The following is a 16,404-nucleotide window of genomic DNA, read 5'->3' on the forward strand; positions in this document are numbered from 1 at the left end:
CTCTCTCTCTCTCTCTCTCTCTCTCTCTCTCTCTCTCTCTCTCTCTCGGTAAATACACAAAGTCAAAATCCAGAAAATATAAATAATTTACCAATGTTTTATTATACTTTGCTCACGTCTATATTCCTATGTGACAGGCTAACACAGGATGATTGCTCTGAGCCCAAAGCCTAGCTACATAGTGAGTTCAAGGCCAACCAGAGAAAGATTTGCCTATGAGAAAAGATTGATACTTTCTGAAGAACCAAGATTACAAAATAAGGTATCCAGTATCATCCAGGATGATTTGAAGATAAACTACGTTACTCAAAGGTCCTATTTGTTATGCCATCCCAAGAATTAGGGGAAATATAAACAAACTGCATTTGCCTGAGGCGAAGCAACCATATTGATGCTGAAAAGGAACTGTCAGAAATGTCTATTGCAGGGATGCTATGAACTTCATTTTCCCTGCTGGAATACTGCATGGTCTCAAATGTTTAACAAGTAAGAAAGAGACTCAAAACTTGTCTCAAATGCAAAGACAGCACAACACCACCCCGGCTTCCATTCTGTTGTCAATGGAAAGAAATCAAGGAAAGGGAGAGCAGCTTCAACTAAGCGGGCTGAAGGCTGAGAGTTCAAGTCTCAGTTTACACCATTCTTAAATGTTCCTCAGCTGTCAGAACAGACAGGATGTTCAGAGTCACACATACAGAAAGCCAAGCACTTGCCAAGAACTGTCCATATTTACTTCATCCAAGCAAGTAAATACAGAGTTGCTACGAATACCCAAGTCTGCCCCTCTTGATCCTTATAATCAGCGATCAGGGGATTAAACCCCCTCATCTAAACCTTGGTCTTTCAGTAAATAGAGAAGCACAATTCTTGGCTATGATTCATTCACTTTCTAACATAAAATCTGAGTGCTAACATGTTGCAGGGGCACACTTACCCAATGTGGTTGGTTCTTAATGAGATTTCCAGTTCTCTTAGCACTTGCGTAGATTCTTGAACACGCCTCCTGAATTTCTATAATTCAACAAAATATGACCTTTAGTACCTGGTGCTCCTGTAGTTTATAATAAATTTGATGCAATATGAAAATACCTTTTCTTCTAAAGTGTATTTCTCACGTTTCTTTTGTTTTATTCAAAAGCACACAAATTTTGATCATAAAAAAAATTAACTTACAAGAAAGAACCAGAATGTTTATTTCCTGTACCCTCCTAGAGTTAACTATATTCCCTACCCCACATATACCATAGTTAGACCTCTTGTTCAAGAACCCCAAACCATCGCCAGTTTCAATGATTCACGAGGATGAACAGACTCGAGCGAGACACACTCACACCCGTGATGTATTGAAATGAAACATTAAATGGCAAAACCAATAAAAGGAAGAGGTGCATACGATGATGTGAGTGTATAGGAAACCAGACATGCATTTAGGAGTGCGCTTGCCCAAGCAGACATGAAACTCAACACAGACTTGGGGGCCGGGGTTTTCATTAGGGGCTGACCTCATTAACACACTCTGCCTCACTCAGGCAGCAAGTCCAGATTCCAGCAATAAAACACAGCATAAACCATGTTGTTTTCATAAACGATTGAGGCACAGTTAGCTTTTTACAGAGAATACAAATGATCCCTGATGGCCAATTTGTTAAGTTGGCCCTTCTAAAGACAGCAGTCCTGGGCCTACCAGTCTCAAGTTGATTCTTCTCAGCCTGACTTAAATGTTCAAAACACAAACCTTCAGAGTTAGCCCTTCCAACTAGTCTTCACATGGAAGGTCAGTAATGAAGGTTCATGTGCACATGCACACATCCAGGAAGCCCTTCTGCACTCTTGCCGATCAAGAGCCTACCTGTCTTTCTAGACTTCTAGTCTTTTCTTTATTGACTCCTGTCATGATGGTGAGTGTATACATGCTTTTAAATCTAAGGAGTCTTCCACATTCAAATGGGACTGCTATGCCCATCAGTTCTCTGGAGATTTTTTCCTATCAGGCCACTCTGAAAGAAGGAAATTTGAGGTGTAATGCCTTCTTTCAAGAGATCCAGGCTCTCTGTGCTGCAGTCCGCCCCCCTCAAGCTTCTTTGCTGTCTGGGAAAAGCTTTGTAAATTCCAGCTCAGGATATGAAGGACCCTTGTCCTCTGCTGCCACCAAGTGCAACAAGAACAGAGGCCTCCACTTCCAGGCTACTAAGCAAGGCTGCGGTTCTCCAGAGGAACAACACCCAGGGGCATGAAGGAAAGGTTGGTAGCGTGATTCCCAACTGAGGGTTGGTTGTGAGAGCTATGCCACAGGCATGAGAATCAGCAGCCCAAAGAGATCTGTAACACTGCCTGACACAGGCAGCCTCCTGCGGCCCCTTCTCCTCTTCTCAAAGTCCCTGGCATTTTGCAGTTGCTATAACTGTTGCCCCAAACACTATTAAAAAAAAAAAATCTTCTTGGCGTTTTGTGACCAATATCCAATGAGATATAGGAAATAAAAATATTTCAAATATAAAGAAAAAAAAAAGATGTTCTGCTTCTGCTGCTGAGAAAGCCCTAACCAACAGCAAGGCCATTGATGTTATCCTAGAACACCTCCCTGCAATGAGTGTACTAGGCATGGGATTAGGCAGGAAAGAAAGAGTGGGACAGGGGACTGACTAAAGGTACCAATGGTCCATGCTTCTTGTTAAGACATGCCAGACAGGTTCTCAGCAGTCCCTGCTGGTCCTGAAGTCTTCCTCAAGTTGAAGAAGTCATCCCTACCCCCCCCCCATGATCTTCTACAAAGAACACAGGCATACTACTGAAAACAGCACAGTAGTAAAGATGTCTGACTAAAGGGCATGAGAAGGGAGAGAAGGAGGAAGGGAGAGAGGTAGAGAGAGGGGGAAGAGGAGGGAGAGAAGGGAAAGGGAGAGAGGGGGAGAGGGAGAGAGGCAGAGGGGGAGAGAGAGAAGTGGACTGTTACGGATGCTACATACACACATACAGACAGACACACAGCCTAACAAGGCAAGTAAGTCAAATGCTGAGCTAGAGCAGCAAGCAGCAGCTAGCGTTCGTTCATCAGACATCGGCTATGCTGGGCACTGTAATAATGTCTAACACTGTGACAAACGAAGCTGACTTCACCCTTGTTGAGCGGCTCAATTTTTGTTTGGATTTTGGAAGGCAGAGGAAGCCTTAGCATCCTCTTTGCTGAGACATAAACTGTGCATGTTAATATTCTGCAAGTCCGAAATGCATCCACAAGACTTTAAAGCTCTTTCAAGAGAAACCTTGAACCTATAGGGCCCAGCGGGAATGCAAGAGCCACAGAGGATCCACCACCAAGCAGTCTGCATCCTCTCTCTTTCCTGGCAGGTACAGGACAGCCAGCTATAGCCCAGGGAGGCAGCTGAGACTGGGTGAGCCACGCCATAGGTTTCTCCTCACAAATGTAGAGCCGGCAAAGGATCAAGACGCCTTTCTTCAGGATCTGTAACCTCTTTCCACGCAGACATGAACACAGCCTCCCCCGAGGCACAGGCTAATAACAGTTGGTATAAAATTAGGAGGCTGGTTTAAGGAGCTCCGGGCTCAGAGATACCTAATTGAGACGCTTCCTTCCCTGTCCTAGGGGGTGTCATTTAAAGCTATTTCTAAACCGAATGTGCTTGGAGGCTTTTTTTTTTTAATTTTTTAAGGGCAAATTAAGTATCTCCTACTTAATTTGAACAAAAGATTAATGAATAAACTATTTGAGGACCCTGACAACAGTTAAAGGAAGCCCCACTCAGCCTAGACAGTCTGGCTAAAATGTAAAGGCCTGACTGGAACACTCCCCAACCCCAGACCACAGCTGAGAATTTTAAGCTCATTTTAACTGAAAGTCATGCCTTATTTCAAACAAATCTCCTTTTTTTTCTGGGGCTTAAGCATTGCAATTAGGTTGTATGGAACAGATCTTTTCCTGCTCCCAGCTCCTGACAGAAATTTTACTACAGCAGGAGGTTGGGGTGCTAATCCTACCCAGTTCATTTCTCCTGAGCTGAAAGGCAGACCTTGAAAGACAGGGCACAGACACAGAGATCTGTCTACCTCTGCCTCCCAAGTGCTAGGATTAAATGCATGCGCCACCACAGTCCAGAGCCACCACCATCTAGCCCAAAGAGATTTTTTTTTTATTGATTTTTATTGAGCTCTACATTTTTCTCTGCTCCCCTCCCTGCGTCTCCCTCCCCTTCAACTCTCTCCCAAGGTCACCATGCTCCCAATTTACTCAGGAGATCTTGTCTTTTTCTACTACCCATGTTGATTAGATCCATGTATGTCTCTCTGAGGGTCCTCATTGTTGTCTAGGTTCTCTGGGACTGTGATTTGTGGGCTGGATTTCTTTGCTTTATGTTTATATCTTGACAGAAGGAGCCATTATGCAGTAAAGGAGAAACCTGGTGCTAAGAAAATTCCCATGAACCCACATCGATGACCTCAACTAAGACTACTAACAATCCTGGAGAGGGTACCTGAACTGGCCTTCACCTCTAATCAGATCGGTGACTTCCCTAATGCCATCATAGAACCTTCATCCAAAATTGATGGAAATACAGCCAAGCACTGGGCAGACATAGAGAGTCCAGATGAAGAGAAGGAGGAGGAATTACATGAGCAAAGGGGGCTCAAGATCATGAAGATTAACTCACGGAGACATCTCTGGACAGACAGCATGCAGGTGACAGCTGTGTAGATTGAACAGGGCACAGACAAAACAAGGACATTCAGGTGGACACATGGGTGAGGACAGAGAAATCAGCCGTCCACACGACTGCCACCAGGCCTACTCCTCTTTATTAAATGATCCCCAAAGGAGGAACTGTTTAACAAGAGGATCCCTGGTTTCTTCTGCTTGGTTTGCTTTGTCTCCTCCTGAGGGTGTAGGGCTGGGAGCCCAGGCAGCCTTTTCTAGATATGTATCGCATGCTTTCTTTCTAGAATGAGGGACTGTTTCTAGAATGAGCTGTACGGTGCATGAAGGAAGAGATTCCTCAGTCTGTATATAATCGCTGCCACTTCACACACACACACCCCCTCAGCTCAGAACAAGCACAGCACTCGTTCATCATCTCAGGTCTGGGGGTTTCTAAAGAACCAGTAGAACCCTCACAGAAACAAATAGCATAGCCAAAACTGCTTTTTAAAAAATGGGATTTATATTTTGTGTGAGAGGCATTTCCCAACCTATAAAATTAAGGCTGCTCTATGCTCAGGTCAAGAGATAAGTCAGAGAAACTAAAAAGAACTAAACAGTTATTACTTTTCGAAGGCAGGGGGAGTTGAATGCAGACCTTTTTACAAATGGCCATCAAATTACAAGCAGGCACATTGACAGAAGATGTGGGAAACCACGGGACATTCAAGAATTGTATGGCATGGAAACAAAGTGTGGTTCTCTGTTTTCTTTAAACAAAAATTTATCTTATGCATATGAATGTTTTGTCTGCTTGAAGGCATGTGCACCACATACATTCCTAGTGTCCCCCCAGAGGTAAGAAGAGGCGTTGGATGTCTTAGAACTAGAGTTACAGATGGGTATGAGTCACCAAGTATGTGCTGGGACTGAACTCAGGTCCTCTAAAGGAGCAACAAGTCTGAACTGCTGAGCCATCTCTCTAGTGCCAGGATAGCAAAGTTCGAGCATGATTTCTATTGTTTAAATCCCTCTTGCCTGTAAATAAACCAGAGGACAAAGGCTCAGTCTCAAGAACCCTCCAGAGAAAATAGGAGCTATGCTTTTTTGCAGGACATTTCTCTTTTTTTTTTTTTGGGGGGGGGGGAGTTGGAGGAGTTTGGAAGCGGCAATATGAGCTCTAAAGAATTAGAACAAAATAACAAAGAAAAGAGAGAAAAAAGCTAGAAGGAGGAGGGCAGAGTGGGTAGAGAGAGGGTCAAGGAAGGAGAGAGTAAGCCAACATCACTAGAAACACCTGACAAAGAGAAGCCTGCTTTTCTTTTCTTTTCTCGGGGATCGGCACTGATACAACACAGGCAATTCAGCTTGAGAAGCCTTGAACGCCAGAGTTGTTGTGGATCAAGGGGAAGACAAGCGCTATCTGTTACAAAGTGTCTTTACCCATAGTCATCAAGGACAGCTCTGCCCTGAGCCAGCTCAGGGCTGACCCAGCCTGCGGGGCTGTGCCAGGCGACATGCTTAACCACAAGGCATCAGCTTAGGCCAATTGTGCATCTGCACAAAGCAGGGCTTGTTTGTAAAAGGAGAGATGGTTAAGAATGAAATCAGCTATTCCCTCTTTACCTTCCTAAGGCCAGGAGCTGGGCTGGGGTTGAGCCTGAAGCTGGTGCTGAGCCTGAGGGTGGGGCTGGGGCTGAGGCTGGGACTGGGACTGAGGCTGGGGCTGGGACTGAGGTTGGGGCTGGGACTGAGGCTGGGGTTGGGGCTGGGGCTCGCTCGGCCAGGGCAGAGGAAGCAGTTTGAAACACCAGCACAGGATGTCAGTATGCAGCTGGGGAGGACAGCCGCAGTGATTTTTCGGGGTTCTAGAAGTGTTTTACGTCATGAAGGACAAGCATTGCATTTGCAAAGTCTGCTTTGCTAGAGGCCTAAGCACCTCAGGCCTGGACTCACTACTCTGAGCAGTGGGAACTGACAACATCAGTAACCACCAGAGGGACTCGTTGAAGACTATCTTTCCCCTTTGTCCTCTCCTGTTGATGGTCTCCAGCGCTTGTTTGCCTAGAGCGCTGGCAAAAAGAAAGTCTGATGCAAGACTCTGCCCACTCAAGAAGCAACAACAGCCGAGAGCGGAAACACATCCACCTTACCTTCCTGGTTACAGCTGGATCCAGGTAGCCTTTGAGCTTCTGGATGTACGTATGGGGAGGGTTCTTCACCTGGAATCGCTCCTGCAAGAAACACAGCAGAAACAGTATGAAGGACTACCGCAGTCAGCCGCATGAACCACAGTCATGCCATTAGTCGTGACCAAACACACCTCAGCAAGAATGTGGCTTTGCTAATAATAACTAGCATGGGCTGATAGTATCTCATCTTCACAGATCATGTGATCTCTTTGCACAGGAAGAAACCACACTGGGGGTGGAAGGGAAAGCAGTATTCTCTTTGATAACACAGCTAGGGAGTGACACAGTGAACCTGAATCCATGTCCCCCAAAATCTAGAGGGTGGGCTGCTTCCCCTGCAGGCTATGCAGCCGTCACCCAAAGGACCATGCTTTGCACATTGCTTTTCAGATGTTCTGTGTATTTCTAGTGAATTCTTTGAGATATCTTCAATGTTAACAAACCCTTCACTGTGGAATATGTTACCCTTAGAAATGGCCATATTTGAGCCAAGGCTGGAAAAAACTAATTTCTTTCGAAAAGGAGTAATGAGTTAATTGCTGAAAGGGTGGATGGAATATGGGAACAGTTATGAGAGCATGTAAACATGCATGCATGTTATCATTACTAGGTTCCTAAAATGACCTCCAAATTGAAGATCCCAAACTACACACATACACACACAAACATAGGAACACATATGCACACATATACATGTGCATACACACACTAGCATGCACACGTGCCTCAAGATGATCAAAGCTAATGTCAAAGACTGAAAGAGAAAAGGTTCAAACTTAGGAAGAGAAGTTCTGAAGGGGGCTGTGTGGACCCGAGCAGCTGAACAAAGGTTGTGTATTTTATGTTTAAGATGGATGGCGATGGCGCACGCCTTTAATCCAGCACTCAGGAGGCAGAGGCAGGCGGATCTCTGTGAGTTCAAACTCTGTGGCACTTGCCTTTAATCCCAGTACTCCAGCAGCAGAGACAGGTAGATCTCTGAGTTAAGAGGCCAGCCAGGGATACATGGTGAAAGAAGGAGGAAGAAAGCCTGGGTCAAAACTGGTCTCGCTGAACATAGCGGACAAGGAGGACTACTGAGACCTCAAGAACAATGGCAACGGGTTTTTGATTCTACTGGACCTATTGGTTTCGTGGGAGCCTAGGCAGTTTCATGGATGCTCACCTTACTAGACCTGGATGGAAGTGGGTGGTCCTTGGACTTCCCACAGGGCAGAGAACCCTGATTGCTTTTTGGGCTGACGAGGAAGGGGGACTTGATTGGGGGAGGGGGAGGGAAAGGGGAGGCGGCGGTGGGGAAGAGACAGAAATCTTTAATAAATAAATTAATTAATTAAAAAAAAGGAGGAAGAGAGGGAGGATGGGAGGGAGGAAAATTTGTATATCTCTAGCACAGAATCACTAAATTCTTCATACTCCACTCAAATCCTACTTCGTTGCAGGCTTAAAAATGTTAAAAAAAAAAAAAGGCGGTGGTGACACACACCCTTTATCCCAGCTCTCGGGAGGCAGAAGCAGGTGAATCTCTGAGTTAGAGGCCACATGGTCTACAGAGCGAGAGCCAGGAAAAGCTCCAACGCTACGCAGGGAAACCCTGCCTTGAAACCCCGCCCCTCCTCAAAGTTAAACAGTTACTTGGCCATATTGAAAATGACATCTTATTACTGATCTAGCCAGTGAAAAGACTACATTGCACTGGTCAAACTAAAGGAAGCAGCTGATGTTCTAATCTGCTTGATGCTAAGAGATGACAGCGAGAGGAATACTCCATGTCTTATAAAGTATCGTATCAGGGGAAAATCTGACATTAGCAAACACACAAAAGATGAGACGAAAATATTGCAATAGCGTATGTAGACAGACGTGATTTACTGTATAAGCGTGCCCTGGCCAGGTGTGGCTGGCTTCGAGCGCAGTCAGGGTTCCAGGGAACTGTGGTAAATTGAAACACACTAACCCTCACAAAGCTGACAACTTATGCAAATAAAAGCTAAATCACACAAGTGGACCTAAACTCCCAAGGAATGAACAAGTACCAGAGTCCCCAAGAGAACATTTTTGTTTTATTTCCAAAAACAGAGAAGTTGATATATGGCACCGCCTGGTGCCATCTGAACATGGAGGGCATGGTGAGACAGGAGAGGACAATGGGGAAAATGAGGAGCAAACATCTTAAACAGTTACCTACTTGGTCTAACAGTTGATGAAGAAGTCAGGGGCCGTAGGACAGTGGTTCTCAACCACTGGGTCACGACCACTTTAGAGGGTCACATATCAGATATCCTGCATATGAAATGTTTATATTATAATTCATAAGAGTGGCAGAACTATAGTTATGAGGAAGCATAACCACCACATGAGGAAATATATTAAAGGGTCACAGCATTAGGAAGGCTGAGAACACACTGCTCCAGGAGAAGCCAATCCAGTCTTACAACCATTCAGAAGAGCCTCTAAGGGCTATTAGACTTAAAAAGCATTCTATAAAGGAAGCCCCTTCCCAAAATATTTTAAACCTCACTATCCTATTTAGACTCCCCATTTGAATTTATTCACATGAATATCAATTTCTGTTGGTCATATTATTCCTTCACTCACACATAATAGAAGACACTATGATTTTAAGACCCAGAGAGAAATCAGTTCAACTCTTCAGTTCCAGGGTGTTAAATGTTGTCTCTGATGGAGTCCACAGAGTTATAATACAAAGTCGACAATGATAAGAGCCATATGCGATCCTCCTCAGTTCAAAGAGAGGTGAGGCACTTTCCAACTGTGCTGATCAAAGGGATCTCCCTAGAGAAAGAGGGGTTTGGATTGAATATTGAAGGAGAGGCAACACAGAGCTATCCCGAGTCTGTGCGTGCAAGGCAGGAGATAGAAAGTGCTTCAGATGAGAGGGCCTGGGAACAAAGGCAGAGGGACATGGAATGTAACTTCAGGGGCTATTAAAAAGCTGGGTCTCAGGACCTTGGTGCGGGAAAAGTCATGGCACAAAGAATCTCAGGTCGGCATTGGAGCAGACAAGAGAGGGTGCCAGACAGTAAGCTCACGAAGAGCGGACAGTCAACAGAATCAAATGCAGAATGTTAACGAATAGAAAAACAAAAACATCTGGCTGAAACTGTGTAACTCTCCTTTCTCTTCTCCCAACATTAAAAGTTGTTCTTTTGTGCAGAAAACTAGAACTGAAAAGTCAGCACGCCAGACTCCTTCCACAGCCATGGTTTCTTGGAGAGCTCTGAGGCATTCTTCAGCTCAATATGAAATCACTTTCCTAGTCAGGGTAAGGGGGGCGGGGCCTTCGAGTGTTCCATTACAGCTCTCAGACTGAAAACAACTTTGATGAGGCTTTTCCAAATGATCGCTGTTATTTAGACTAGCAAAGATTTCTTCTAGCGCGATCCAGTTCAATGGGGCTTTCTTGATCCAAACATTCCATAACTCATTTCCTAATATGTTGGGTTAATTAGGCTTGCTTAATCCATCCATCGCTCATCATTTCTTCTCAGCTGAAGGGTTCCCACTGAATTTTTTTTGATCTGGTGATACAAGAGGCCACCCTGACAAGGTGGGGTGATGATTTCAGGTGGTCCATCGACTACCACGATGCCTGGAACACAGCGGTGGGCATCCTAAATGCTTGTTATCGTGACTGTAGATCCAGGAACTAGAAACAACAGTGAAGTGTCAAACTGGCACTGGAACAAACTTTCAATTAACCTCCAAATTCTTCGCTCTCCTATTTCAACAGCCAAAGATTTCCTTTTAGACTGATATGTCTTAAAAACATAAACAACCAAAGCCCTTTACCTAATACAAGCGGGGTGCTTTATTAAACTAATCCATCGAATACCTAAGAATCTGCATTGACTTAAGTTCTCCGTGTACATCTCCTAGACAGCAAAGCTTATTCCACTCAGCTGTACACCTTAGCTTCTATTCACAATTACTGAGTTCCTCTCTTTATTTGCTCTGCAAAGTAAATGGGCAAGTGCTTGCCAAGGAAGATATAGGAAGATACTGAAATGTAGCTGATCTATCACTACAGTCCAGGCATTCATGAACACCGTATGAAATGGCTGGGGAATACTATGGGCGTGGGGAGCCAACAGCAGAGTGCTTGTCTAGCATATGAGAGGCTCTGGAGTAGACAGGCAGTACTGTCTGTTTTACAGCCTTGTTTCTTCATTTGAAAAGTGGGGCTATGAAACCTCCCATCCCGTTTATTACACAGTCCAAGAACTTTGCTTGAGGACACATTCAGAGTGAAAATAAGGCTATCATGTATCATAAAAATAAAACACTGGGTAGGAGGAACAGAGCTCTCATGGAGATAGAGGGAAGGAGGAGGGGAAGAGGAAGAGAGGGAGGGAAAGGGAAAGAAGCATCTAGGTCAGTGAAGTGAGCCTCTAGGCATGTCTCTGATATCCTTTCCAGAGAGGATGAGACATAACGAATGGATTCATCCTTCAAGGATGCACAATACGATGTCACTGTCAGAGATGATGAAAGGGAGCAGGTCACCGTAGGAGCACACTCGGTGCCTACACCTCAGCCGCATTCCCTCTCTTCCTCTGCTTCTGACCACCACTATGCGAATTGCTCTAAGCGATCTCCCCCTCCCCTTCCCCATCACTGGACACCTCTGAAAACATGACCCTAGAGGAGCATTTTCTCCCTTTCAATCATTTATGGCAGGTATTTTGACAGAGCAATGCAAATTCTCCCCCACCCCACCCCCAAGCAGCCTCAAGTCTGGGTTTCTATCTTCAGATCACAAGATCAGGCAAACAATAGCCTCACTCTTTGCTTACATAGTTAACATCAGTCAGTCATTAAACCAAGTACTCGGGGAACACTTAAGAAGGCAGGGTAAAACAGGGGTTGAAAGTAGGTCCTACTAAATGGTTCGCTGCAGAGAACGTGTGCCAGCTAAGTGCACCTCCACCGTGAGCAATGTCCATCCTACGAGACTGTAACAGATTTTGAAAGTTGTCCTCTGAGGAGAGCATCATCAAGAGCTAGGTAGTGATGTCACTGTGAAGGAACAAGCAGAGGCTTCCAGGACAAACACCTGAAGATGACACCTTAGTATCCTGAACTGAACTGACTTTACTTCATCTCCAACGTTAAGCAGATGCTGACCTGGATTTTACTTGACAGAAACTCCTGCATCCCCATGGTATTCTGGTAACTGACAGTTGCTGCACCCCTTGGCCTTGTCCACTGCAAGCATTCACCATGGTGACGGAGAACTTAAAGTCTCTACCCCTCAAATCAGTGTCCTCTTAGCAAACACCAAGCCATGTTACTATCGTGTTCCCTACTGCCCAACTGCATCTCCAGTGTCTGCAGCATCATTAGAAATTAAATCAAGTAAAGCTGCTCTCCTCTATGGAAGCAAAGTAAGTTTGCTTCATTGCTGCAGCGAGAACTCCAACCCTCTCCTTGACAGTTCTTCCTGAGTGCCAGGTGACAGAGAGCGCAGAACTGAGAACGCTGTTTTATGTGCAGACTCCGTGAAGTTGAGTTTCTCTGAAAGTCCGTGTGCACAACATCTAGCCTGTCACTCTCACAGGGCCAGCACAACAAACTAAGTCAACTGGTGGCCCAAAAGCCATAATTACAGGGTGGTCTGAGGTCACCTGCTGGCAATTTTATCCAAACACTGAAGAAGGAAAAACCCAAAACACCTTAACTATTTGCAAGACATTCAGAAGTTATTTGAGTTTCCTTTTGTTGTTGTTGTGAAAGATGAGAAAAAGACAGGTTTCCACTACCAAGACTATGAATTACACATCCAAGTGTTAAGACCAATATAAAGTAGTATCTGTACGCCTCTAAAATTCTTAACTAACATACTTAAATTCCCCAAAATGTACTGCGTATTTGGCTCTCAACTCAGTGGTATGGTGACTGCCAAGCATATGTTATGAGGCGCTGAGTTTGGTGCCTACCATCACAAACATAAATAAATAGTACAATAAAATAAAACTTAGGATGAAAAGCCACTTCCAGTCAAACATACAATACTTCAATTGTCATGTTTTCCATATCCTGTAACAGTGTCTCCAGGATTACAAAATAAATGTTTTTATAATAAAGTTTATTTCAAACCACATAAACAAGGAGTTTATGTCATGCCACATGACTAAGGCAATAAATTAATGTTGTGGTCCCTCCCTCCCTCCCTCTCTCTTCTTTTTTCCTAAAAGGCTGGGTGGACCCTGGCCTCAAATTCACCAAGTAGCCAATCTCCTCCTAAGTGCTGGGATTCTACGTGTTCCTTTTAAAGAGAAAAGAAATGTAGACTTCCATTCATATTACCAAATATGCTTTGGGGCAAAAGGAAGCCTAAGGCTTTGAGTCAGTCACTGGAAGTCATGGATGCCAAACAATACTTTTGAGAAAGCATTTGTGTCAAAAGACAAGTTTAGGAAGTGTTAATAAGATGGCAGCTCACCTGTTACCCCAGCACTGGGGAGGCTTAGGCGAAAGCCTGGGCTGCTGAATTTAAAGCCAGTCTGGAATGGATTCTCTCTCAGGAAAAGGAAGGAAAGAGGGAGGAAGGGAGGGGAGGAAGGGGGGAGGGAAGGAGATAAGATTGATACATTCCTTTCTCTTCAAGCCATTTCTCCTCCCTCTCCTTGCTCCTCACTCTAGCCCTACGTAGAAGGCAGCACTGCCCTCCCCCCCACAAAAGTCGTATGACAAAGGAACACTTTAGAAAAGGAAAGACACAAACTCAATTCTAAGAGCATAACATTTCCCGGGACTCCAGCAATACTTAAACTCAAAGACCTTAAGCCCCAGGGCGCTGGCACCTGCTCCTTTGATAGCTTCTCCAGGATCTCAGAAGGAAGCAGCTGCAGACAATGGACACGGACCTGACTCTGGAAAGAAGCTGTAAGAAACCTGTCTTCTTGGCATTCACAACTAAATGAGATTCAGTTGCTCAACTTTGCTGAGATTGGGAGACCTTAAGAAAAGAAAGATGGGCCCTTCAAAGTCTCAAACAAAAGATAACCCAAGATAAAAGTATCTTTCAGAAAACAAAAAGAGTTGGCACAAAAGTAACTATGCTCCCTAATCAGTTCTTGCCTGGCACACTGCAGGAACAGAATGTAGGTGAGCTGATAACAGTAACCATTTTAAGTATTTTCCCAACCCAGTGAATTACAACAAAGAAGACACATCCACACTTCTGCACCTCACTCTGCGCTCTCTGATAACTCACCTCCTGCTGAATTAATAGCTTCTAAATTTGTTTGTTTTAATTTTGGCGGGCTTGACAATTTCACATCTGAGCACAATATCTACGTAATTTCCACCCCTTCCTCTCTGACTTCCAACTCCTCACTATATCCAACTCCTTCTCAAACTCATGAGCTCTTGTGTGTTAGTCTTCCTCTCTCTCGCTCACACAAACCACACACACACACACACACACACACACACACACAAAACCACTCAAACACATGTGCGCATGCATAAATACAACCTGCTAAGTACATCTGTGTTGCTCATATGTACGTGTGTTCAGGGCTGACCACTTGGGACAGGATAACCTAATGGGGGAGCTCATCCCTGTAGCAGCCCGATGCTCCCTTTCTCAGCCTGGAGTTCTGCATCTGGTGGTGGGGCCTTGGGCGATTTCTCCCAAACACGCAGGTACGTCAGCTGGAGTCCCACTGTGCTGGTTTTGTAAACCGTATTTTTGAGATTTCATGACTGTAACTTCCCTGTACTATAAAGTCATTATTTCACAGCGGAAGTCCTAGTCCTCTGGCTCTTATAACCTTTCTACCCCGTCTTCCACGACATCACCCAGGTCTTAGGTCTGGGGCTTGTACTGTTGGTGCATTGTTGAGATGGGCACACCACAGTTAGTCAGTTCTCTACGTTTTGACCAGTTGAGAATTTCTGTAATATTCTCCTGTCTTCTCCAAAAGAAGCTTCTTGGATGAAGGGTAATGGTTGCATTTATTTGTGGTGTTGGGACCATTTGGAATCCTGGCCTCCAGCTGCTCTTCCCTGCTAGAGATATTTACTTTCCTTCTGATTTGAGTTACTAAAGGCTGTGTCAAAGTTGTTTACCAGCTCTGCTCCACGAGCACAGGTTGCCTTGCCTTGAGGATCAGAGGATGAGGTTTTCACCTGTTGGCCCACCTGACTGTTGGGTACGTAAGCCTCCGTGGCGCTATTGAATAGAGAGAGGGCTTCTTGCCAGTGACGAGAGGTCTGTGTCTCTGTCTCTCTGCATGTCTCTGTATGTTTCAACTCCAGCCCCTTGCCCAAAGCTCACGAACTGTATAGTAGCACATAGAGCGCAGACAGGCGTTGTGCACTGCATTGTGGTATAAGAATAAATTTTTATAATACAACTAGAGATTAGATATTCTGGAAAGTGACAGTAGTAGAGTCTCCTCGAGAGTCCATGACCCCAAAAGCAACGGCTAATTACCTAGGCTTACAGTCCCAGGCATGAACTCCCTCTTACAGAGTGGGCCATACATCCAACTCAACAGCTGTTGCTGCCCCCACCACCGCACCACAGGGGACATAGCCTGCCCTGCTGCTTGTTGTTGTGGCTGGTAGGCCTGTGGTCAGATTGCGTTTCTCCCACTGCAGCTTACATAACACCTTCAGATAGCATGAGAGTCAGCTAGTCCTCAAGGAAGGTGTCCAGGTGAGTTCCAGCTTGACTCCTGCAAGTATTGTATCCACAGTATGGAGTGCCTTCTACAACATGGCTTTACCTGCAAGCTACAGAAGGCAACCAAGAGCCATGATAATAGTCTATACTTTGGGGGAGTTTGGGAAGTCTCTTGGATTCCCCTGGCAATTCAAAAGGAGATTTCTCATACCTGATACTAGGGATTTTGTTGGATAAATAATCATGTTTCTCTATGGCATTTTCAATTATCCTTAGCATTATTTATCTCTCTTCTAACCTCTTTTGCTCTCGCTTCCCCCTGCAGTATTAAAGCACTCCCCCCCATCCTGCCATGTCTCCTTCATAGCACCTGTGTCCTACTGACCCCCTCTCCAAAGTTCCTTTCCCCATTTGTGGCCCTTTTTATTATGCTGGTATCTGTGGCTGCTCCTGTCGTATACTCATATCTAGAGATTCAGAGCTAGAATCCACAATTAAAAAAAAAAAACATGCAATGTTCTGAGTTGGGTTACTTCACTCGGTCGACTGTTTTACAGTTTTATCCATTTGCCCGCAAATTCCATGACTGTTTGCTTCACTTTACAGCTGGATAGGATAGTTGTGTATATGTACCACATCTGTATTATCCACTCCTCTGCTGCAGGACATTTAGGTGTTTCCAATCGGAGAAATAGCGAGAAGAGCATCAGTCAACATGGACGAGCAAGCATCTGTGGAGTAAAATGTCAAGGCACATGCCGTATTGGGCATCTGCCAAGGAGTGGCAGAGCTGAGTCATATCATGGACCTCCTTTCGGTTTCTTTGAGAATTCTCCACGGTGGCTGCCATCCCTGAGTGAATGGGTGTTTCCGTTTCTGCACAGCCTCACTAGCAATTAGTG

General features: G+C 44.9%; 1 protein-coding gene across 5 annotated transcripts in view; it reads right to left on the minus strand.

The window, feature by feature from the left end:
• Positions 1-16,404, minus strand: part of Fmnl2 (formin like 2) — a 251,001-nt gene that overhangs the window by 73,982 nt on the left and 160,615 nt on the right. For all 5 annotated transcript variants that reach the window (XM_050139987.1, XM_050139983.1, XM_050139985.1 and 2 more), the window contains exons 3-4: positions 6,805-6,885; positions 935-1,011 (exon numbers count right to left, since the gene is read on the minus strand). In XM_050139987.1, the coding sequence (XP_049995944.1) occupies positions 935-1,011; positions 6,805-6,885 (158 nt within the window). The remainder of the gene's footprint in view (positions 1-934; positions 1,012-6,804; positions 6,886-16,404) is intronic.

The sequence above is a fragment of the Alexandromys fortis genome, unplaced genomic scaffold (assembly GCF_014885135.2).
Source record: "Alexandromys fortis isolate MF-2015 unplaced genomic scaffold, M_Fortis_MF-2015_v1.1 scaffold_33, whole genome shotgun sequence".
NCBI lineage: Eukaryota > Metazoa > Chordata > Mammalia > Rodentia > Cricetidae > Alexandromys > Alexandromys fortis.